This window comes from Onychomys torridus, chromosome 16 (genome assembly GCF_903995425.1).
Source record: "Onychomys torridus chromosome 16, mOncTor1.1, whole genome shotgun sequence".
NCBI classification, from domain to species: domain Eukaryota; kingdom Metazoa; phylum Chordata; class Mammalia; order Rodentia; family Cricetidae; genus Onychomys; species Onychomys torridus.
Genome location: NC_050458.1, coordinates 46,514,225 through 46,539,326, shown reverse-complemented (window position 1 = coordinate 46,539,326; position 25,102 = coordinate 46,514,225). Strand labels below are relative to the sequence as shown.

At 42.6% G+C, this 25,102-nt stretch overlaps 2 protein-coding genes across 3 annotated transcripts in view; both read left to right on the top strand.

The window, feature by feature from the left end:
* Nucleotides 1-6,842, top strand: part of St13 (ST13 Hsp70 interacting protein) — a 36,303-nt gene extending 29,461 nt beyond the window's left edge. The window contains exons 10-12 of the mRNA XM_036208409.1: nt 600-648; nt 4,365-4,498; nt 4,936-6,842. Coding sequence (XP_036064302.1) covers nt 600-648; nt 4,365-4,498; nt 4,936-5,064 — 312 coding nt within the window. The 3' untranslated portion in view covers nt 5,065-6,842. The remainder of the gene's footprint in view (nt 1-599; nt 649-4,364; nt 4,499-4,935) is intronic.
* Nucleotides 6,843-9,587: 2,745 nt separating this feature from the next.
* The window catches only part of Slc25a17 (solute carrier family 25 member 17), a 49,409-nt gene continuing 33,894 nt past the window's right edge, over nt 9,588-25,102 (top strand). The window contains exon 1 of one of the 2 annotated variants that reach the window (XM_036209127.1): nt 9,588-9,715. In XM_036209127.1, the coding sequence (XP_036065020.1) occupies nt 9,662-9,715 (54 nt within the window). In that variant the 5' untranslated portion in view covers nt 9,588-9,661. Of the gene's footprint in view, nt 9,716-14,820; nt 14,839-25,102 lie in introns of those variants that run through there. The other variant, XM_036209128.1, reaches the window with a different exon arrangement.

Below are 25,102 nucleotides of genomic sequence, written 5' to 3'. Positions count from 1 at the left end.
CTAAAGGGACATATAGCTATATATAAGTAAGTCTTAATATATTTAAGTGTCATCGTTTATAAAAAAAAAAAAAAATGTGTGTATGTTTATTTGGTTCCCCTCTCTTCATGTCCTGGGGATTGAACTGGGATCTCACACAGGAGAGGCAAGTGCTGGACCACTGGGATACAGTCTATCTTGATGACTGTTTCTAACTAGGTATGAAGGAAGGTTCTAATTGGCCTTTCTGTGTTATTAAAAACAACTCACGAAGCCTTTTACATTTTCCTGGGAGAATGTAGAAGAGATGAACCTAGGAAATACCTAGCCATGCCCTTTCATTTTGTTTTAAAACAATGAGAAAAAAACTTACGTAAATAGAAGCATGTGCTTTCCCGTTCCAGAGAAGTAAGGCTGCTAGAAATCATTAGTAAAATAAGGCCCAGTGACAGTTGGAAATGGTTCACCTGGCAGGTTGTTGAGCCTTACTGTCCTACTGTCTTCTGTCTTACCTTTGATTTCCTGGATTTCTGTGGCTAGGTTAGGTATGAGGGAAGAGGCCTTCTTTTGTGTTGTTGTTTTTCCTCTCTTACATAATTTGTTTTCATTTTGTCTTCAAGGAAGAAGAAGCCAGAAGACAGTCTGGAGCTCAATATGGCTCTTTTCCAGGTATTTTAAAAGGAAAACCTGTTAGTGTTATAAATAATTAAGATATTATCTTGATCTTAGAGCTCAGGGGTATGTATGTATATGGGAAGAGATAGATAGTTCTCAAAACTCCAAAGAATATTAATGTTTGTAAAATTCATTTTCATAAACAATTTTTAGTAATGGAAAAAAGCATTATTTTCCTCCTTTGAGTTATAATACACTTTAAGAAAAGTTAATAGTTGTTGAGAGCTGGGTATTGTACTTCAGGTAATTTGTTACAATGTAATCTAAGTTTCTAAACTAGTAAGATTATGTTCTGTTACATGTGATAATATTTAAGTTCATGAGGATATTACCTACAAACACAGGGCTGGTTGCATGCAGGCCTTTAATCCCAGCACTCAGGAGGCAGAGACAGGCGGGTCTCTGTGAGTTTGAGGCCAGCCTGGTATACAAATTGAGTTCCAGGTCAGCCAGGGCTACACCGAGAAACCCTGTCTTAAAATGTCTTGAAAATCCAAAGAGGAAGAGACTATGTTCATTTTTCTCTGTGCTTGCTGCCCATGGAGGGTTGAGAGTTCTTTGGATCCCCTGGAACTGGGGATAACAACAGATAATGGTTAGTTGTGAGCCTTCCAAATTGGATACTGGAAACTGAAGTCTTTACGCTCTTTTCACAGACCAACAAGCACTCCTAACTGCTGAGGTTTCTTTCTAGGCACTCTTGTCTATCTTGTAAATGTCTTACAATCAGAAATTGTTAGCAAACAAAGCTTTTCAGTATTAGCAAAGGACAAACATTCAGATAGGTGAGGGGAAAAGAAAATAAGTTTTGTTGCCTGAAAGAGGCAGTGTGAGGTTTATATAAACAATACACTTAAAAAATGGGTTTTGTTGGCTGTCTTCTACTTTGTGATAATAACTAGTTTTCTCTCAAGGAAAATTTAGATACCCGTTTATTCTTTCTTTCTTTTTTTTCTTTCTTTCTTTTTTTTTTTTTTTTTTTTGGAGCTAAGGACTGAACTCAGGGCCTTGCGCTTGCTAGGCAAACGTTCTACCACTGAGCTAAATTATCCTAAAGCTAGAAAATGGAACATGTGTTTTCTGTGAGATAGTGGTTCATACAGAGATAGGCAGATCTTTGTGAGTTTGAGGCCAGCCTGGTCTACTGAGCGAGTTCCAGGACAGCCAGGGCAACACAGAAAATCTCCATTTTGAAAAAGCAAACCAAAAAAGAGGAAGCTAAAAATGTAACGTTTTCATCAACAATAAGATGATGGAAAAATTACAGCTCATAGTTTACTTCTAGCTTAAAATACAAATCTGATTGTTAGTTTCCCTTTGTGATAGAGAAAGCTTTACTAATGTGAACTAATACCAGATCTAGCTATTCTCTGTGCATTTAGTATCGACTTTAGCAAGCCTTGTTCCAGTAACTTCATCAGGGGAAGGAAGTGATCTTGGAAAGCCCATGAGAACAAACTAGAGAAGCTTCAAAGTTTGTGTTTTTCCTGCCTCTTCCTCGTGTTACAGTGCTGATAGGCATGCTTGATTTATTGTTGAGCAAGAAAGGAATGACTCTTCAGTGTGTCCATTTATTTATTACAGCTAGGACTTCAGATCCATGCACTCAAATAACAAGGCAGGCATCAGATACCTAGGGCTCCAGTTGCAGGGCATCTAATGTCTGCTTCTGGCCTCAGTGTGCACACAGGCATGAATACCCACAGACCTATACTCACATACAAATAGAATCTTTGCAAAATCCAAGTAGAAAATAGTGTGGGTTTATAATTTAATAGTGTGCTTAGAAGAATAAAGTTGTTTTTGCTAGAGAATTGCACTAGAAAGAATCAGTATGAGTGCTTATCATATGTGCAAATTCTGCCATATGTGCCATTCTGTCTTAGAAATGCCTGTAATCCTACTTTAGGGATTAGATGGACTGCCATGAATTTGAGGGTAGTTTGAGCTACATAGTTAAGATCTCAGCTAAACATAACAAAGCCCCAAGTCATTTTTTTGTAATAATTGTATGTTATCATTATTTTATTGGTGAAATTATTAAGGCCACTCCACGTAGTTAAAAAGGAGGTTTATTTTGTGGGGTAACTTATAAATGAAGGGATAGGTTGTAGGGTCTGACAAAGGTATGGTCTACCTCCAGCGTCCAGTTCCCAGAACCAAGAGTGGCCTCTCCTCTCGATCCTAGGTCTTCAGCTTCCTCCCTCAGCCCCGCCTTGTGGGCGTGACCATTATCGAAGCCTCAATGGGGGTTGGAACTTCCAGGCCAATGCTGGGATGGCTACCCACTACATTATTTAGAGGTTTTTATTATTTAGAATGGGACTCATGAATACATAGATTCACCAGGCCTGATGAGGCACATTTGTCATCTCAGATAGTCCTGGCTAGTTTTATGTCAACTTGACACAAGCTAGAATCATCTGAAAAGTGGGACCCTCAATTGAGAGAATACCTCTGTAAGATCCAGATGTAGGGCATTTTCTTTTCTTTTTCTGTTTTTTTTTTTTTTGTTGTTGTTGTTGTTTTGTTTTTGTTTTTGTTTTTGTTTTGAGAAAGGGTTTATCTGTATAACAGTCCTGGCTGTCCTGGAACATGCTTTGTAGGCCAGGCTGGCCTTGAAGTCACTGAGATCTACCTGCCTCTGCCTCCCCAATGCTGGGATTTAAGGCGTGCGCCACCAACGCCTGGCTGGGAGAGCATTTTCTTATTAAGTGATTGGTCCAGCCTTTTGTGGGTGGTGCTGTCCTTGGCTGGTGGTCCTCGGTTCCATTAGAAAGCAGGCTGTTGAAGCCATGATGAGGAAGCCAGTAAGCAGCACACCTCCATGGCCTCTGCATCAGCTCCTGCCTTGAGGTTCCTGACCTGTCTGAGTTCCTGTCCTGACATCCTTCAGTGATAGGAAAGTATAGGCCTCATAAACCCTTTCCTCCCCAACTTGCTTTTGTTCATACTGTGTTTTTCATCACAGTAATAGTAACCCTGGCCTAGGCACAGTCTTTAGGAGGTGGAGGCCAGAGGCTCAGGCTTTCTTAGCCAGCTTCAACTATAGAGCAGAATTTGAGTCTGTCCAGGCTCTACATTACTGTCTCATTCAATAAAAAGAGAATGAAATTAATAAATTTTTGTTACCCTTATTTTAGGTAAGACTTGAGAAATAACTGCTCTGGATGAATGTCAGAATGAAATAAAACAAGTTTAGACTAATAGAATTAACTTTAAATTGAAACAAAAATACTCAAGAATGAGAAATTCAAAGATGATTGAGCCATCATGGTGATGCACATTTGCAGTCTTAGCATTAGAATGATGGGGGAGGAAATTGAGAGTTAGGACAGCCGCCTTACATCAAACACCTCACCCCCCTTCTCCTCCTCCCCCTCAAGTAAGAAAAAAAAAAAAAAACAATGACACACCTGGCATTAATGTTTTGGGAGGACTAGCACATGTTGATTCTTTACTTTTAAGGCAAGATTAGTTTTGTTGCACCTTTTTAAGTAATGAAAACAAGTCCAGAAAGGAGTAAAGTCTGTTTTACAGCTTTACCTTTTGTAAAAATTAAAAGTTACATTTGATAGCCTGCTGTGTTGAATATAGAATGTGCTAAATGACCAGTGGCCCTCCTTGTTCCTCACTCTCCTGTACTTGAGCATTGGAAAGAATGAATAGAAATGTGTTGATGTCCCTAATTATTTCCTTTATCCTTATAGGTGGTTTTCCTGGGGGAATGCCTGGTAATTTCCCTGGAGGAATGCCTGGAATGGGAGCAGGCATGCCTGGAATGGCAGGAATGCCTGGACTCAATGAAATCCTCAGTGATCCAGAGGTTCTTGCAGCCATGCAGGTAAGATTTGTAAGAATAAAGTTGGGCTTTGATCATCTAAGCCTTTCTTTCCTACTTTTGTGTGGTGACAGTACACTTAGCTATTTTTTCCTTAGTTATCAATTAGCTAATTTTGCAATCTGGCATTTTCTAAATTGAGATGATTTTTTTAAAAGATTTATTTATTTTGCTGGGCAGTGCTGGCTCACACCTTTAATCCCAATACTTGAGAGGCAGAGGCTGGCATATTTTGGTGAATTTGAGGACAGCCTGGTCTCCTCAAGTTCCAAGACAGCCAGGACTACACAGAGACCCTGCCTAGAAAATTAAACACAGACAGACAGACAGACAGACACACACACACACACACACGCACACAAAACCCAACCAACCAAATGAAACCAAACATAGCTGAAAAGTTCAATTCCACTAACTCTCTTTTTGTACTTTTTCTTCAGGATCCAGAAGTCATGGTGGCTTTCCAGGATGTGGCCCAGAACCCAGCAAATATGTCAAAATATCAGAGCAACCCAAAGGTTATGAATCTCATCAGTAAATTGTCTGCCAAGTTTGGAGGTCAAGCTTAATGTTAAACAGAGCCCTCGCTGAATGAAGAGCAGCTTTAGCTCACTTACTGGATGTTGCAATAATACAAACCAGTGTACCGCTGACCTCATCGGGAGAGCTGGGGTGCTTTGAAGATTATCCCTACCCTTCTGCATCAACTGCGGCTGAAGCATTTTACAGAGGTTGCCATTAGGATCTTCATTCAGATAATGTTTTCCTACTAGGAAGTACAAACCTGAAACACTTTTCAACCTTAAACATATTTTTTAAAAAATTTAGGGGGTGTTAATTCCTACATTTTTCTTTACTAATCTTTTTGGGGTTTTCCTTTGAATTATTGGGCGAGGAAGCTGAATATGGTCGACTTACTGCTCTCATGAATGGAAATAAAGATTTCTTAGTGGGAAGCAAATAAAACCCATTTAAGTTGATTGAGTTGGACATATGGTTACTGAAGCATCTTGATTTGTCTTTTTTTTTTTTTCCCAAAATGATCTATTTCAGTGAATCTCTTGAGACCACCAATATTTGGATCTGACCTGGGTAGGACTGAAGGGTTGGACAGAGCAGCAGCAGGTCCTAGGTTTTGTTTGACCTTGTGTAAGCTGCATTTCCATCTTACACTGTGCTGCAGGGGCAATCTGTATTTGTATTATTTTTTAAGTGTTACAGTGGAGTTAGAATACCTAGTTCCGCCATTGTCACTGTTTGAAATAAATGTTCCATATCATTCCCAGTAGTGGAAGAAGAGTGCTTTCTGTGTTTCTGCCAACAATGAGCTTCCCGTTAGAAACCCCCGTCTGCTTGTCCTCTGAATCTTCTTGAGCTAAAGACGGTGTTTTTCACGAGCGTCGTCAGTTCTGTCATTCACAGCGTAACCGTGGAAGCATAGTTATTGCTAGTTTAATTTCATATATAGTACATATGGTAGTTGTAAGGTCATACCTGTAACAGCTGTGGTATCGTACTTGGACATGGGGTTGCTTGTTTAAACATTAAAAATCTACACATGTGAACTCCTGTCACATCAAAAGACATTGAAAGGAGGGATTCCCTTTGGTTTTAGGTATGCTTATGAAACTGAGAAACAATTGCAGATTTAGAGTTCATGTTAAAGTATACATCTTTGTACTTTGAAGAGTTTAAATTGTTTACATATGATGAAAGATTCCTTTGTCCTATTTAGCTCTTCAGTACTGCGATGTATTTAATGCTTTTTTTCTCTCCTTCCTTCTGCAAGGATAAAGAAAAATGATATCCAGAGCGCATATTTAAATTAGCACATATCTGAAATCATATGTCTGCAGGTTTAACTGCTTCATGCAGCAGACACAGATGCATCTTGTTACATGTAAGAAAAAGCTGTATTTGAACAGAGCATGCGTTTAAAGTCCTTGACAAACATCACATAATCTTAAATTTGAAGTTTGCACGGTGTTCTTTTTGTTCAAGTATGTTCTTTCATAAAATTTCCATGGTGTGCTGTGTTTTCCTGAAGATCGGTTTCTTTTGGACTCTGACTATACTCGACCTAATTATATTATAATATTGCATATATTACCATAAATGGTGAGATTGCTCTTCTGATAAGTGTGTCCTTTGCTTTTAGACTTTTGAGTTCAAAAAAAGTCTTCATTTTTTCATAAAGACTCATTTCTACACTAGAAATATTGGGGTTTTTTTTTCTCACTAAAGATACTATAAGAAAAATACTGTAAGAAGATAGAGGAGTTTTCTGCTTAAAGATATGTGGTTAATATTCCTAAGATGCTAAAATAAACTATGGTTTCAAACTGGATCTTGACCTTCCCCTATTTGTTAGCATGTTTTTGTTTTTGCTTTTTTGGTTGCAGTATTCACTGTACTAATGTAATGGGTACAAGTAGGCTATGGATTACTAAATGTCAACAGAAACCCCTAAAAGCTGAATATAGTGATTCCACACATGTAATCTCAGTACTTGAGAGGATATGGGAGTCTGAGTTTGAGGCCAATCTGTACTGTGTAGCAAGACTTCAAATCCAGAGAACCGCTCTCCACTCCCACTCACTTCCTTAATTAATTCAGAGGTTTACTTTCTTTTGGTGGCTTTCTAGAAGTAGGCAGTTCTACCACATATTGTAGTAAGTAAATTAGATGTGGGTCCAGGGAAGTTGCTTGTCTTAACACCTGAGGGAAAAGGAGGCATGTGGTCAGGGACACAAATGATGCTGATGATACATGGCGTTAACAGCTATCTTTTCATACCCCATTGGTCAGCTTGATTGGTTATAAGGGAAGAGAAACAGCACACAGGTATGTGGTTATGTGGAGAAACTATTGGACAAAAACAAAAGGCTTGGTTAGCCTACTAGTTGTTACACCTTAGGAGACAGCTTCATAAGTGGCCCACACCTAAGGTAAATGAACCTGAGGTAAATGGTTCCCGGCCCTGGTGGAATAAGTTCCTCCAGTGACTAATTGTAAGTACCTTTGCTTTGCAATTTTGTAGATGAAGAAACTGAAGCACTTGGTAATTGCTCAGTGTAACATTTGTGGAACTAGGATTTTCAGACACTTGTGGCTTCCCAGCTCTTTATAAATCCCTTACTCCTGATTATTATGGAAGTTAGTGTGGACACGTGTGTGTGCTTGAGTAATCATTCTGAGACAAGATTTCACTCTGCAATTCTGATTTGAAACACTCATTTGTGTAGACCAGGCTGCTTAGCCTCTGCCTCATGTGTTGAGATCAAAGGCATGCACTACTATGCCTGGATATTACAGGTTTGTTTTGATGGTCTTGTTGCCTCAGGGTTGACCTCAGCCTCCCAACTACTTGTATTAGGATAATAGTTGTCAGCATGCTTGATTGCTGCTCTAAGAAACAGAAAGGTAGCTGGGTGGTGGTGGTGCACACCTTTAAACCCAGCACTCGGGAGGCAGAGCCAGGCCGATCTGAGTTCTAGGCCAGTCTGGTCTACAGAGTAAGTTCAAGGCAGCAAAGGCTACACAAAGAAACCCTGTCTGGGGGTGGAGGTGGGTGGGTGGAGAAATGGAAAGCTAAAATGGACATGTGAATGAGACCGGTTAAATAAAGAATATCAGGTGGTTATGTATGCTGCTGAATACAACATTACTATTCTCTGAGTAGTAAAGGACCGCATAATTGAAGTTCTTTGTCTTTAACGAGTATGCGACTAATAAGACTGATTGGGGCTGGAGAGAGGGCTCAACAGTTGAGAGTACATCTTGCAGAGGACCCATGTTTGGTAGTCCACAACTGCATGTAATCCTAGCTCCATGTGGTTGTAACCCTCTTGGCTTCCAAATGCACTGCACTAACATGCACAAATGTATGTACTTTTAAAAATAAAAATGAAGTTCATGGATAGAAGGGGAAGACAAATACAATAGCAAGTTTTGAAAGTTTGGACAATTTTGTGAGACTTTGTGTTGTGCCTCGATGGAAACAAAATACCAGTTTTTCTTTTAGATTTATCTTTATGTGCATGAGTGCTTGCATTTATGTAAGTGCATCTGATGCCTTAGAGGACAAGACTGGATTCCCCTGGGACTGGATTACAGGGGGTTGTGTGATGGCAACTGAACCCGGAGCCTCTGCAAGAGCAGCAAACATTGTTAGCTGTTGAGCCATCTGTCCAGCCTCAAATTGTCAGTTTATGCAAACCAACGCCTCATGCTAGAGCTTTTGCTTTACCGTGCCTTAGCCCCTTGATTTCAAATCTAGCGGCGGGCTTAGTGATGAGTGTTGGAGGTGGCTGCATGAAGAAATTTATGACCTGATCCCTTAGCTGTGGCCATCATCTTGGAGGGGTGGTTTTATTATGACATGGTTTCTGTAGTTTAGACTGGTGTACTCCCCGCTCCATGGTACTGGGATAACAGGCGAAGGTTACTAGGATATGTTTTGGGGCGGGGGCGGTTGTAGGTTTTTTGTTTTTTGTTTTGTTTTGAGACCCAGCATGATAACCTCCAGGTAGCCGAAGGTGACTCAACTGATTCTTTTAACAATATACGTGTGTCTCGGTGAGTGCGTGTAGGAGCCCGTGGAGGTCAGATACCCTGGAGCTGGAGTTAGAGTCGCTTGCCTCCATGTGGGTGCTGGGAAATAATCACGGTTCCCCTGCAAGAGCAGTAGAATTTAGGTTTCCCTCCAGTCCTCTGATCCTTTTTCCGCTTCCTGAATGCTGGAAATACAGGAGTTTGTGCAGTGCGGGGATCATGCTAAGCAAGCACTCTTACAACTGAGCTAAGTCCTCAGCCTGTCAACGTGTATTTTGTAAAAGAATTGGAGTGCAGAGGTCATTAGGAACTTTTATGTCCCCCGTCTTATGTCAATAGGCATGACTAACCATGTTAGCTTGCAAACAGCGAGGAGCCAGTCCCGGCGGCGCTTTGATCGCGCGGATGGTCTAGATGCTCTGGACATCGCCCCGCCCCTTACTCTCTCTCTGGACCAATCGGTGTTCAGGGGCTGTTCTCCCGGCCGACAGAGGGCAGCTTGCGACCCGGAAGTGGTTATTATGGTGGAGGCGGGCGGGTCTGAGGGGTGGGGCTTGAGACGCTCCTTTCAGGAGCCCACACTGCGGCGTCTGAGGGGAAAAGTGTGGCATTATGGCCTCTGTGTTGTCCTACGAAAGCCTGGTACACGCCGTGGCCGGAGCCGTGGTGAGGAGGGGTTTGGGGCTTTTCCCGGGATGGGGCCGGGAGATGGGCACGAGGGGGATGTGGGGGCTGAGTCTGTCACCACTGGGAAAGTTGCTGCCAGAGTGAGGGTGAGGCCAGCACCCACCCGCCCCTGCCCCTGCCGCGCTCTCCCAGAGCCCGTCCGGACTGGTCCAGAGTTGCTGTTTGCTTCGCCTTGTAACGTTTGAGGCCAGCCAGTCCCCCTGCTGCACACAGACTTCGTCTAACTGGTCCCGAGGAGAAACTAGGTGTGAAGCTGTGGTGCTTGACGTAAGGCTACCGACAGCCAGTTGTCACACCTTGCCTCTGGCAAGTGGCAATAGCTAGTAGAATACCTCTGATCGGCATTAGAGCCAGGAAACGGTAGGGTGTTTTTGTTTTTTTAAAATCAGGATCGGTGTTGTTATCCAGTCCATGTATAGTTACTATGAGTTAAGTGCTTGGTTCTTGGACAGAGAGGCCGTCGGAGTACCTTCCCTTGACACCCTTCCCTTTTCCTTGCAACTTTCCATTCTTGGCACAAGTAACGTTCCTCTTCTGGTTCTTTTCCTCAGACTGTTTCTCATGTCCTTCTCTAACTTCTAACCCACATGTACCTTTAGCCTTTTTAGAATGACCCTGGACCATTACTGTCTGTTCGGCGGACCATTACTGAATGCTCCTCCACCCCCAGTATTAATTCAGGGACCGCTCATGTTCTGTAAAGAGGAATCTGAGTTTTCAAACTCCAGTTCTATTATTTATTTACTAGGTAATCTCAAGTCTCACCTTTATAGCCTGTAAAGCAGAAGAAATGATAGACTCTTGAGAATCAGGTGAGGGAATATTGCATGAAGTGTCTTATTCAAGAGGCCTCATTCCTTTAAATCAACCAGAAGAGCCTTTCACCCATGATGAAGGACCTGGGATGGAAGTTTGCTTGACGTGTTTTCAGTTGGGCACAGAGACCTGTGTGACTGCAGTGGAGATGCAAATGGCGACCAAATTACTCATGACTTTGTGTAGGAGAGAGAGTCAGCTGTTGAACTTACTACTTTACATGTCAAACCTCATCTTGTAGGCTTCTCTGTGGAAGCAGAATAAGGAAGGCACAGTAGTTAGGCAAGAAGTGGTTGAAAGGCTTAGATGAGGTTGTGGAAGTGGAAGTGGTTAAGTGATCATTCTCTTGAAATGTATTTATGAGTCACCATAGTTTAGTGATAGATTAGGGTTGGTTGGCTGACAAATTTTTGCCTGAAGGAACATGATGGTCTTCCTCCCGAGTGAGCTGACAGTGGTGAAGGCATGGGCTTGGGGGAGAAGATAAACTTGGTTTTAGTTTTGAGCTAGTGAAATTTGAAGTCCCTGAGAGTAGGATGACATTAAATAATTAACTCACTAAGGAAGTGAACGTGGACTAAGAAAAATGACTGAGTGAAAGAGCAGGCCGACATTAAAAGGTCGGGGAAGTAAGGTTCCGGGTTCAGAGAAGCCTTGAGAACTAGTGGGGTGGGAGGAAACTGGAAACGTGCTCTGCCAGCTGTTCGGAGAAAGTATCTGGGGAAGAAGGGTTGTCCAAGTGGGTCATCTGCTGCCAGGCAGTCAAGTAAGGTGAGGACGGTGAGCTGATGACTGGGCTTATCAAAATAATAACAGGAAATAGGAAGAAGAGAAATCCTTGTTCCTTTTTCTTTCTCTTATCCAGTGCCTTTTATTGAGTTCATTCTGTGGGCCGTATGGTCTTCTAGGTCCTAAAAATATAGACACAAAGCCACTTTCTTCACTAACTGTTGGTTCCAGTAGAGAAGCCAGTAAATGAGTGAACAAAATGATTTTAAATAGTCTGTGAAATAAGTTGGGCTAGCAAGCATTTTTATATGAGGTGACAGATATTTTACGTATTATGTACAGTCTCTGTTGTAGCTGCTCAGCACAGTCATAGTGGTGTGAGAGCAGCCACAGACCATAAGTAAATGGATGGGCCAACCTGGTCTACAGAGCAAGTTCCAGGACAGCCAGGGCTACACAGAGAAACCCTGTCTCAAAAAAAGAAAAAGAAAATTTCAGTTGAAATTATGCACTCTGATTTTGCTGGCTTTTCCCTGCAAGTTGTCTAGTATATGCTTTTATAAGAATAATTCATTTTATTACTTTTGCTTTCTGCCAGGGAAGTAGTATTTCTAGTACATTTATGAATGAGAAGTAGCTCTGCATGTTGTTTTGGTTATTTTGAAACAGGGTCTCACTGTGTAGGCCAGAACAGCCTCAAACATATAAACTTTTAGCCTCAGCCTGCCCAATCCTTCCTTGAAATTAAAGGCATGTACTACTATATCCAGCTGCGTGTGTGTGTGTGTGTGTGTGTGTGTGTGTGTGTGTGTGTGTATAGCCCAGGCTGGACTTGAACTTGTGAATCTCCTACCTCTTCCTGTTCAGGTATCCTCCCAGTGTGTGCCACCACAACCACCTGTGTTTTGTTGTTGTTGCTACTGTGATGATGATGATGATGATGATGATGATGATGATTACTATTGAAATATCATGCCAAAGAGTTGTTTTAAAATTCTTAGCAGGGGCTGGGTAGCAGTGGTGTATGCCTTTAATCCCAGCATTCGGGAGCCAAGCAGATCTCTGTGAGTTCAAGGCCAGCCTGGTCTACAGAGGATAGGCACCAAAACTACACAGAGAAACCCTGTCTCAAAAAACCAAATTTTAAAAAAAATTATTAGCAGGTTTGTATATTAAAGTTAAATAACATAAGCTAGGCTCTGAGCACTTGGGTGCTTTAAGTAACTATGTGGCCTTGCTATGTCTGTCTGGAATAACTTTCTACTCAAAGAGTAGAAGCAGTTTGGGTGGAAGCAGTTGAATCATTGTTTAAGATGTTGACTTACAGTCTTTGAATTGTCATTTCTGGCTTGTTTGTTCAGCTCCTTCTAGCTCCTTCTAGCTCCTTCTGTATTCTCCTACATCAAGTGAAATGCTATGCAAATATGCATACTTTCTTTTTTCAATGCTGGTATCAAACCCAGAGCTTGGCATATACTAAGGACCCACTCTAACATAGAGGTGTGCCCCCAGCCCCGATATGCAACCATATTTTAAAAGTTAAATTGAAGGTTTTTTTTTTTTTTAGTGCCATACCTTGGGATAATTACAGATAACCTTAAATATCTCAAAACAAGAATTTGTTTCAGAAAGATACTGTAACTTCAGTTGGTCACTATTGTATGACGTAGTTGCTGGCTTCAAATGTAAAGAGTCAGGGTTGGAGAATGGCTCAGAGGTTAAGAGCACCGACTGGTCTTCCCGAGGTTCCAAGTTCAAATCCCAGCACCCACATGGTGGCTCACAACCATCTGTAATGAGATCTGGCACCTTCCCCTGTATATATAATAAATAAATAAATAAATAAATAAATCTTTTAAAAAAATGTAAGGAATCATAAAAAAATTATAATTAGATTTCTAATTTTATATTTTGGTTATCATCAGATTATTTTTTGAAATATTTCATATGTAAAAATGTGTCTCTTTCTTTTTTAAAGCTGGCTTTGACCTTGCTGTGTAACCAAAGATGATCTTGAACTTCTGATCTTCTTGTTTTCAGCTCCTAAATTTTAAGATTAGAGCATTAGGTTTTTGGATTGAATCCAGGCTTCCAAACTAATAGATTTTCTGCACCTCCACCCCATAATTATTGTTTCCTCTGCCAACGCAGTAAGTCAGATCAAGCCAAATTGAAAAAGTATAACAACAAGTTTATTTGAGCAAAGCAACTCCTGGGTAAGTTCTCCAGTCTCAGAGATCGAGACCAGAGAATTCTTGCTACCAAACTAAAGCAGGAGACTTTATAGGTTGTAGGTGAGAGGTGATGATGTGTCCCCCACAAGCTGGGTTTGTGCCCAAGTGTGGTGCTTTAGGCAGGGAGTTGAGCCTCTTCAGAGGAGGATGCTGCAGTAGCCACCAGGAATGTGGACCTGGGCTTTTGGTGCTTCCCTTTGCTCCGAGACTCAGACTGGTTAGGTTTGGAGAGAGAGAGGCAGGAATGGGGCTTTCCAGATCATGCACGGGCAAGTTGGAGGATCTAACCTAACACAAAGATGCTTGGCAAGCTCTACCAACTTAGTTACATCCCTCGCCCAGAAATATCTATTTACAAGTAAGAGGTTTCTGTAGTCTAGAATTTGAAAAGTGCTATTTGTAGGACTTACATAGGGTAGATTGCACATCGAAACAGGGTTCAGAATTGTCATGATTAATCAGTAATACCAAAAGTTTTATTTACTTGTCGGTTTGTTGGAATTTGTGTGGAGATGAGGGGACAATTGTGGGAGTCAGTTTTCTCTTTCACTGCATGGTTCCAGGAATGAACTCAGGTCTTCAGGCTTGTTCCACAGGAGGTTTTGTCCTTGCTGACTCAGCTCTCTGGCCTGATTGATCAGTAACTTTGAGGAAACATCTTTTGTACCAACTGCTTATTTAAACCATTTTGATTTATTTTTTTGTTTGCCTTGTTTATCTAGCAGGGCAGTCTCTTTATATTGGTTAGGCTGGCCTTCAACTTCTGGGTTCAAGACACCCTGCATCCTTGAGTAGCTGAGGTTGTTAGAGAATCTCCAATGTTATGCAAAGGAGTTTGGGTTACAGTTGGTCAGATAAATTGTTTGCCAAAATGTAGCTACATATTTGACCTCTGTTCTCTGTATGTTTATATACAAATGACTTTTTGTTGTTATTGTTTATATAACTGTTAGTAGAGTTTCATATCCTGGGATTTTTCTGTTTGCTTGTTATGAGTGTGTTTGTTTTGGAATATAGAGTATCCATGTGACTCACTTAGGGCTCCCTGGTTACAGGGTGGAGAAACAGACGGTATTTTAAGCATTAAGGTAAGTTTTCTTTAAAGGCTATGTGAGACCTGCTGTCAGTGGGAAGCTGAAAAACTTGGAGCAGAAGGAGCCAAGTGACTCTAGGAAGATTTCTGAAAGAGCCACTGGAAAGTCTCTGTCAGATAACCACCACTGAAGTCAGAGGTCTGTCCTATCCATCTACCTTGACCAAAGCTGCTTCAGACTCAAAGTCCTGCGGAGTCCCTGCTAACAGAACTCAAGGCCTTGTTCCCAGGCAAGCTTTGACACACACACCTCTTGTAATGAACAGGGGCGAAAGGAAGGTATGGGCAGAAGGCCCTTTAGAGGCCTCTTCAGGGGCTGTCGTGGAGGGTGGCACTGGATTTTCTGTCCTGCCAAGATTGTATACAGTAGGGCGAGGTAATTCTTCAGAAGAAAATTAGAGGCTGGAGAAATGGCTCAGCAGTTAGAAGCTATGGCTACTTTTACAGAGGACCCAGCTGCAATTCCCAGCACCACATGATAGCTCACAACCATCTTTAAATGATATCCAACACCCTCTTCTGGCCTCCGTACTAACTGCATGCATGTGTTACACAGACAAACACTCATACACATAAAATAAGAAAAGAAAATCAGCAAAAGAGAGTGATGTTATGTGACCCAAAACTTTTGACATCTGTATATCAAGCTGTTAGAATACCTTGAAGCCAGATGGTGGTTGTGCACACCTATAATCCCAAACGTCAGGACTCTAAGGTAGGAAGGAGGATCCCACTTTCTAAGCCAGTCTGGGCTATATAGGGAGACCCTGTCTCTAAAATCAGAAGTCTTCAAATATCATTGATTTTTTTAAAATATATATTAATATTCCAAAACTGGACATGGTGGTACACTCCTTTAATCCCAACACTAGGCAGGCAGAGTCAGGTGAATCTCTTGAATTCGAGGCCAGCCTGGTCTGCAGAGTCAGATCCAGGATGGCCAGGGCTACACAGGGAAACCCTGTCTTGAAAAAAACAAAACAACAACAAAAAAGTATTATATGAATATTTCATTTATGTATAGTTACTTATACTGCACTTCAGTCCTTTGCTTTGATAAACATTTTGTATAATGTAAATGTTAATGTTTTCTCCCATGACTCCATTACTTCTGTTTCACTAATTTTGTGATATTTAGAGAAAGAAAAAACAAACTATATTTCCAGAGTCAGTTAATTTGGATCCCTATCTGTAAAATGTCAGTAACCTCCCAGGGTTTGTGAATATTAATAATATAATAACAAGCCTTTTTATGTTAGTTGACACTATTATAGTGTATATGTATAGAGCTTTTGAAATTGAAATTGAATAGTCATGTATACAGTAACCTTTGACCTTTGCTTTCCCCCATGTTTGTATATTTATTCTGTGGGCAAAGGACTCCTGTTGAGCTCTGAAGGTCAGAAAACAACTTCCTGGAGTTGGTTCTTCTCCTCCCACCATGTAGGTTCTGAGGAATCAAACCTGAGCCGTCAGACTTGGCAACAAGTGTCTTTACCCTCTGAGCCACCATGCTGGCCCTCTCTTACCTCTTTTTAAAGAAGTAAATGTGTTCTAATAGCTGAGTTTTGGAGTAAAGTTTAGCTCTCTGTCATTGTGGATAACTTACATTTTTTTTTTCTTTCTCAACTTCGGTTTGCCAAGTTGTGAAACAGGAACAGTAATGCCTCACCCACAGGGTTTTAATGAGACATTAGGGGGCTGATGGGAATATTATAGCAATAAGTGTCCAGTTCTAGTTGCGTCTGTTCTTACAATTGCATTCTTTTTACCCAGTGTCAGAAACTCAGCAAGTATATGATTAGCATGGTTAGTGGCCTGAGTTTAGTCTCCAGCACTGAGGAGGAGGACGAGAAGGGCAACCCTTCCTACTGCTTTCACTCCAGCAGCACCTAGAGGATGACGTCTGGTTCTTCTGCCGAGTGTGGGGCCGCACGATTTTAATCCCAGCATTCAGGAGGCAGAGCCAGGCAGATCTCTGTGAGTTCGAGGCCAGCCTGGTCTACAGAGTGAGATCCAGGACAGGCAAGGCTGTGCAAAGAAACCCTGCCTAGAAAAATGAAAAAGAAAGGAAGGAAGGAAGGAAGGAAGGGCCAAAACAAAACAAAACAAAACCAACCAAACAAACGAACCAGTTGGAAAGAAGGTAGGAAGAAGTATATTTTCTGGGCTCTAAAAATGTATGTCTTTCTTTAACACTATTTACAGTGGTGTGTGTGTGCCTGTGCAGCAGGCATTTGTGTGGAGATCTTAGGGCAGCTCTCCTCCACCACTCCAGTTCCAGGCATGAAACCCAGCTTGTCAGGCTTGGCAGCAAGTGCCAGCCCCCAAGATGCATTTCTTTTCTTCCCCTTACCCTCATTCTTCTAGTGTTGAACTCTAGGGCTCCTCCCATCTAAACTTCAAAAGTAGTGAACCTTTCAGACACAGAATGCTGTGCCCTTATGAAAACATGAATAATATGTGAGTTAGGGGGAATCATAATGGAACTAAAGTATTTTGAACTGAGTAATATAGTGCATATTAAAACTTGTGGCTGTGCTGAAGACCCAAGTTATCACTGAATGAAATTGAATACCCAAACAAGTGGAAAGAGATGCTGTGTTTGTGGTTTGAAAGACTTAATATAGCACTCTCCATGCAGCTTCATAGACTCAGAGCAATTCTTACCAAAATTCCAGCTTGTTCTTTGCAAAAATTAGAGGACAGATGCCAAAACAGTCATGAAAAATAAGAGTAAATTGGACTACTTTCACTTTCAAGTGCCGCCCCTCTGCAGCCATCAGGAGGCTACACAAGAACACAGGTCCACGGAGTAGACTTGATTCCAAAAGTCTCCAGAATTCGGTTGATTTTCTGCAAGGCTCCTGAACTCAATGAAGAAACAGTAGTCTCTTCCATATATGGCAGAGGTACAACTGGGTGTCTATGTGCAGGAGAATTACGAACATTCATACGGACTTTGGCCATACACAAAAATTAACAAAAAATTAACCACAGACCTAAGTGTTAGTACAGGGGGCAGAGGGGAGCACAATTCTTAAATAAGACAGAAATGTAAATCTTTTTTTAATTGTTTAATTATTACTATTTTATGTATATGGGTGTTCTGCTTGCATGTATGTCTGTGTACATGTGCATGCCTGGTGGTGGAGGCAGGAGGGTTAGAGGCCAGCTTAGGTTGCATAGCAAGACTTTGTTCCTTCCCTCCCCACACCCCTCTCCCCCCAAAAAAAGCAAAGGAAAAGAAAACAGGTTTGGGGCCAGCAAGATGGCTCAGCAGATAAAAGCACTTGCTGCCAAGCCTCACAGCTGAGTTTCGTCCCTAGAAATCACACGGTGGAGAGAAAACCAACTCCTGAAAGTTGGATTGTCATGTGTTCCTTGTTTTTTTTTTAGTTTGTTATTCTTTTTCTTTTTTCCCAAGACAGGGCTTCTCTGTGTAGCTTTGGTGCCTGTCCTGGAACTCACTTTGTAGACCAGGCTGGCCTCGAACTCACAGAGATCTGCCTGCCTCTGCCTCCTGAGTGCTGGGATTAAAGGCGTGCGCCACTACTGCCCAGTCATCATGTGTTCCTTGTAAGAAGAAATGTCTTTTTTTTTTTTTCTTTTAGAGAATTATTTATTATGTATACAGAAGAAGGCACCAGATCTCATTACAAATGGTTGTGAGCCACCATGTGGTTGCTGGGAATTGAACTCAGGACCTCTGGAAGAGCAGTCAGTACTCTTAACCTCTGAGCCATCTCTCCAGCCCAAGAAGAAAGAAAGTAGTTTTCTCTGTCCCAACTCCTAGAAAGACCCTGGAGACATTGAGGGTTCTCCAGATTATACCTTGAGAGTTGATACAGTATGTTATTCTCATATTCCAATGTGTTCCCCTCTGGCCTGGAGCTTGCTAAATAGCCAGGCTGACTCCTAGCTCATAACCTCCCCTCCTCTCCTCCTAAGTGCTAGAACTGTAGGCCAGAGTCAGTCATTACACTGAGCTCTTCCATCTTCCTTAAAAATTGTTTTTAGCCAGGCATGATGGCCCACGTCTTTAATCCCAGCACTCGGGAGGCAGAGGCAGGCAGATCTCTTAAGTTTGAGGCCAGCGGCATCTACAGAGCAGTTTCCAGGACAACAAAGGCTACACAGAAACCTTGTCTCAGAAAACAACAACTAAAAACAAACAAACAAACACCTGAGACAGGGCCTTGCTGTTAAGAAGTACAGGGTCGCCTCAAATTCATGATCCTGCCTCTGACTCCAGAGGGATGGGTGTCATGAATTTTTGCTCAGGTGGACCCCTGATGGTATCCCACGCATACAAGGAAGCATGCTGGGCAGATGCAGCTGCGGGATGGACAGATGGATGCCATGTGGGCATGGTGGCGGTGGCCAGTAATTCACAACCCTGACGCTGCATCCCACGTGGAGAGTTTATTATAACAGAGAGATGAAGGAAAGAGATGGTAGGAAAGAGAAAGACAGAGTGAAGAAGGGGAGGAGTGCCGAGGGGTGCGGTTTCAAGGGGGCGGATCAGAATATTAACTATGGGACTACAAGCATGCACCACTATGCCTAACTGTGAATACTTTTTTAAAAAAAGAGAGGGCCTAGGGATGTGGCTCAGGTGGGAGAGTGACTGTCTAGTGTCAAAGACCTGCTTCAGGTGGGGTTCAGGTCCCAGAGAAGATGGGAGGAGTGGGGGAGATGTGTTCTGATGGTGAATCAGGATGTCTGCCAGCAGCGTGTCCTCACCCCCTGCCAACCAGACAGGGTTTTTCTGTGTAATTTTGGTGCCCGTCCTGGATCTCACTCTGTAGACCCGGCTGGCCTTGAACTCACAGAGATCCGCCTGGCTCTGCCTCCCGAGTGCTGGGATTAAAGGCGTGAGCCACTGCCGCCCAGCGCAGCAGTGGTTTTTGAAAAGAGAATACACATTTTATACTCTAAAGTTGCAGAAAGGATTAAATGGGAGAAAGGGGGCATGTGACCTGGGGTGTGGCTTGAGATCTGGGGTTGAGGAATCTAGCATTGACCTTGATAGTAGGCACCTGTCACTTGTTAATGGAGGGCCACTAGTTCCTCTCCCCAGAGATAAGGAGAATGACTGCTTTAGCCATCTGGAGATTTCCTCACGCCTCTGAGGGAACGGAGGCCCTTATCCAAATGCCTGTCCTTGGGGAAAGGACTTCTGAAGAGCAGACACTGCACTAGGTGATAGGTACTGAGCTGTCCCTCATGGTGTCCCCTTGTGTCTCAGTCTTACTGTGTGGGCCTGTCCCCTTATCATACACTACCAAAGGGGAGGTCCTGAAGTCTTACTCTTTCCATTACACTGCACCATCTGATTGCTCTACACTTACTAACTGAACTCTTGTCCCAGTGGCCTCAGACTTGGATCTGGATGGTAGGCGTTTTCTTCTTCTGGATCAGCTATGTCTAGTAAATCTCTAACTTCCCTGTTCTTGGTGTAATTAAGAGGGCACAATGGGATTCCTGGTTCCAAGGTGGTGGGGACTTTTTTCCAAAGAATTTTTTTGTTTAGAGAGGCTATAATTGTACACTTTTTCATCCTTTACCAAAGCCCACACAAAATTTCCCAAATGGATTGTCTCTGAAAACAAAACAAACAAAATTTCCCAAAGGGAAAGGCATAATAGTGAGTATCATTAAAAAATGAATGTAGCCGGGCGGTGGTGGCGCACGCCTTTAATCCCAGCACTCGGGAGGCAGAGCCAGGCAGATCTCTGTGAGTTCGAGGCCAGCCTGGGCTACCAAGTGAGTTCCAGGAAAGGCGCAAAGCTACACAGAGAAACCCTGTCTTGAAAAACCAAAAAAAAAAGAATGTAAAAGGTGCTGGAGAATTGTGATTCGAAAAGTCGAAATGCTGCAACTTTGTCAAGCAGCAATGGTTGCCATTGGGGTCCACATGAGCCTAGCATACATAAAGCTGTAGGATGGAGGGGCTGGAGAAATGGCTCAGAAGTTAAGAACCCTGGCTGCTCTTCCAGAGGTCCTGAGTTCAGTTCCCAGCAACCACATGGTGGCTCACAACCATCCATAGTGAGATCTGGTGCCCTCTTCTGGTCTTCAGGCATACATGCAGGCGGAACACTGTATGCACAATAAATAAAAAAATCTTTAAAAAAAAAAAAACCCGCTGCAGATTGGATCCTCAACCTTATATAAACTGTGTATAATGGTACAGGCATGTAATCCCAGCACCAAAAGAATAGATGCAGCAAGATCAGGAGTTCCTCAGCTACACAAAGAGATCAGGCCAGTCAGTCTAAAACAAAAAGAGAGAGATGGAGGAATGGTTCAGTCGTTAAGAGCACTGGCTGCTCTGCCAGAGGACCAGGGTTTAATTCCCATCACCTACATGGCTGCTCAAAACCATCTATAACTCCAATTCCAGGGGATCAGAACCCTCTTCTGGCTTCTACAAGCACTGGGTATGTATGAGGTAGACTGATATACATACATTCAGGCAAAACACCCTACATATAAGACAGTTTTTTCTAAGACAGGGTTAGAACAAATTGTTTTGAACGAATTGTATTGGTGTATGATTTGGGAAATGGAAGCCCTTTTTAATTCCCTCCCTGTCCCCATTTCTAGTCACAGCTAAATCCCAGCACTATGGAGCAGAGACAGGGCAGGTGGATCAAAACAAAAAAAAAACTAACCCTGAACAAAAAGAAAGCTGGGTGCAGTGCCACACACCTGTGATCCCAGCATTCAGGAGGCACAGACTGGCAGATCACTGAGTTCAAGGCTAGCCTAGTCTACATAGAAAATTCCAGATCAGCCAAGAGCTACATAATGAGACCTTGTCTAAAAAAATAAACAAATGAAAGTAAGTCATAGGTGTGAGGCTGGGGAGATGGCTCAGTGGTTAAGAACATTTGCTGCTCTTACAGAGGACCAGAGTTTGGTTCCCAGAACCCACATTGAGCAGTTCACAACCACCTACAACTGCAGCTCTGGGGGGCTTGATGGTCACCCACACACACATGTTGCATGTACTCACAGACTTACAAATAGAGAGAAAAGAAGAAAAAAAGGGGCTGATGGGATGGCAGAGTGGGGGAAAGTGCTTAATGTCTGGCCTGATGACCCGTGTTCCACTCTAGTGTAAGGAAGAAACCAACTCCCACCAATCAGTTGTCCTTTGACCTCCATGCATGTGCCACACACAACAAACAAACAAATAAATAAATACTTTGGGAAGTTGTGTGTGTGTCTGGCTGTGTGCTCCTTGACTGTGAACAGGGCCTGAGGTGCGAGGGTGCTTCCATCCTGCTTCCGCCACTCTGCCTTTGGGCTGACCCTGGCTGCTGGCCTCAGCTCCTCGCTTTCCAGTGAAGGGCTCCTGGCTTCAAGTGCCAATGCAGTATAGGAATTTACTGTTCTCCCAACGCAGAGTGTTGTAATTCAAAATGGTTTTGGTGAAAGAATGAAGTCTCTGAAATAGATTTCTCTAGAAATAGATTCTTGTAAATTGTAATTATTGTCTGCAATAGCACTCCTACTCAGATAGTTAGAATGCTGTGGGCTCAATAGGTTTATTTTATGTCTGTCTGCCACAGCAGCATGGGGCATCAGGACTGCTCTCTCATTTGTGTCCTCTCATTCTGTGTAAGTGAACAAATTGTTCTCAGGAAAAGATGAATGTATTTAGAGGAATTTAATTCAGGTTCTGAAAATCATGTGTTTGCGTAACTCAGTATAAGGCGTGCATATAAAGTAAATATTTTGTTGCAGGTAACAGTGCATGTGAAAAACAGCCCTCTGTGTTTGCTTGATGAGGAAGCAAATATGGGTGGTCCCCAGTGTGTAAAATACCTATGTCCCAAATTTTAGATACAGTAGTGGTTCAGTGTGAACTTTGAAGAGGCTGCCAGATTTGAGTTTTGATCTTGCTAGGGAAACGGCTAAACCCCTCTAGCTGGTGTTTCCTATCTGTAGAATGGACAGAATGGCAGTCCTTATTACATCAGGCTGACAGGACTAATTTTGTAATTGAGGTGTAGTGCACATACAAAGTTAATTTTAAAATGTACACTTCAGTGGTATTTAGTACATTAAGAATGTTGTACCATCAGTACCTCTGTCTTTTTTTTTTTGAGACATGTTTTTGTTTTTTTGTTTTTTGTTTTTTCTTTTTGGTGTAGCTCTGGCTATCTTGGAACTCTCTCGGTAGACCAGGCTGGCCTCAAATTCAGAGATCCGCCTGCTTCTGCCTCTTGAGTGCTGTAATTTAAAGGCGTGCACCACCTGGCCCAGCCACTGCCTCTGTCTTATGCTGAAACATGAGTGTAGTGTAATACACACGATGAAATTTACTGATCCCTGAGAAGGAATGAACAGTTGACACACACTACTGAGTGTGGGAAAAGAAATGGGTGTGGGTTACATGATTCTTCTCATAGGAATTACACAGAATATGTAGGTCAATAGAGGGAAAACTTTTTCTTTTTTTTAGTTTTTTCGAGACAGGGTTTCTCTGTGTAGCTTTGCACTTTTTCTGGAGCTCACTAGGTAGCCCAGGCTAGCCTTGAACTCACAGAGATCCAACTGGCTCTGCTTCCCGAGTGCTGGGATTAAAGGTGTGTGTCACCGCCGCCCGGCGAGGGAGAACGTATTTGTGGCGGCCAGAGGCTGAGTAGAGGGAAATGGAGAGTACTTGCGTATGAATTGTATTCTTTGGTTTTTACTTTTGTTTTGAAATATACTCTCATGTTCTAGGCTAGCTTTGAGCTTGCTAAATGGTCAAAGATGATCTTGAACTTCTCTCCTGCCTCTACTAAGTACTGGGATTGCAGGAGTACACCATGCTGTTTATGCAGAACTGACAAGTCAAGTCCAGGGTTTTGTGCCTTTCAGGCAGGCACGCTCTGCCAGCTGAACTACAGCCTCAGCCCTGAGTATGTATCCCAAAATGGCTGGTTTTATACTATATGAATTTTACCTCAATTTCAGAAGCAAAACAATAACTGGTGATGGTGGCGCACACCTTTAATTCCAGCACTCGGGAGGCAGAGGCAGGTGGATCCCTAAGTTTAAGGCCAGCCTACTCTACTGAGAGTACATGTCTCCATGTCATTGTGTGTGTGTGTGTGTGTGTGTGTGTGTGTGTGTGTGTGTGAGAGAGAGAGAGAGAGAGAGAGAGAGAGAGAGAGAGAGAGAGAGATCAAGCGCTGGTAGCCCAAACAAAAGTCTGTGTACACTACTGTTTGCAGGAGATATGACTCCAGCAGCAACCTGAAAGCCTGATTATAAACCCAGATGGTAAGAAACTCCCATGTGCCAGGCGGTGGTGGCGCACGCCTGTAATCCCAGCACTCGGGAGGCAGAGGCAGGTGGATCTCTGTGAGTTCAGGTCAGCCTGGTCTACAAAGCTAGTCCAGGACAGGCTCCAAAGCTACAGAGAAACCCTGTCTCGAAAAACCAAGAAAAGGAAAAGATCACTGAAGCATGAGTGTAGTGTACATACACATGATGGAATTTACTCATCCATGAAAGGGAATGAGCAATTGACACACACTACTGAGAGGGAAATCACATGGAAGATAAGAAATATGGGTTAGCCGGGCTGTTGTGGCACACACCTTTAATCCCAGCATTTGGAAGGCAGAGGCAGGCAGACCTCTTTGAGTTCAAGCCAGCCTTGTCTACAGAGTGAGTTCCAGGAAAGGCTCAAAACTACACAGAGAAACCCTGTCTGGAAAAACCAAAGGGGAGGGGGGGAGAAAGAAATATGGGTTAATTTACGATTTAAGAGTTAGCCAGTAACCAGCCTGAGCTATCAGCAAAACATTTATAATTAAGTCTCTGAGTGGTTATTTGAGAACTGACTGGTCCGCCTACAGAAAAGTCCGCATACATCTCAGGATTTGTCCCCACCATCCTGTTGTATCTGTTCTCTGTTGCTGCTGTAACAAATGGTACCATGCTTGGTGGCTTAAAACCATACCTGTTTATCATCTGTGAGTTAGGCTAGTGCCGGTTTACTGAGATCAATCAAGACATTAGAAGGGGCTGGAGAGATGGCTCAGAGGTTAAGAGCACTGGCTGCTCTTCCAGAGGTCCAGAGTTCAATTCCCAGCACCCACATGATGGCTCACAACCATCTGTAATGAGATCTGGTGCCCTCTTCTGGGCTGCAGTCATACATGTTGTATACATAATAAATGAATAAATCTTAAAAAAAAAAAAAAAAAAAGACCCCCCCCCCTCATCCTTACCACCAGCCACCGTCAGCAGTCTCTTGTGTTTCCTTCCAGAAAGGGAATTTTTAGATCACACTGTAAGCAGAGCTCTGCATCACGGTTCCTTCCCCCATCTTAATGGATCTTGGCAGTTATTTAAGTATCAGTTATGGTAGAATGGCCTCATTTCTTATTAACAGTTGCATGCATTTTTATAGTATGGTTGTCTCACGGTTTAATTATTCAGATCCCCCTTTTTGTACAACCAGGCAATTTCCTGTAAGAATAA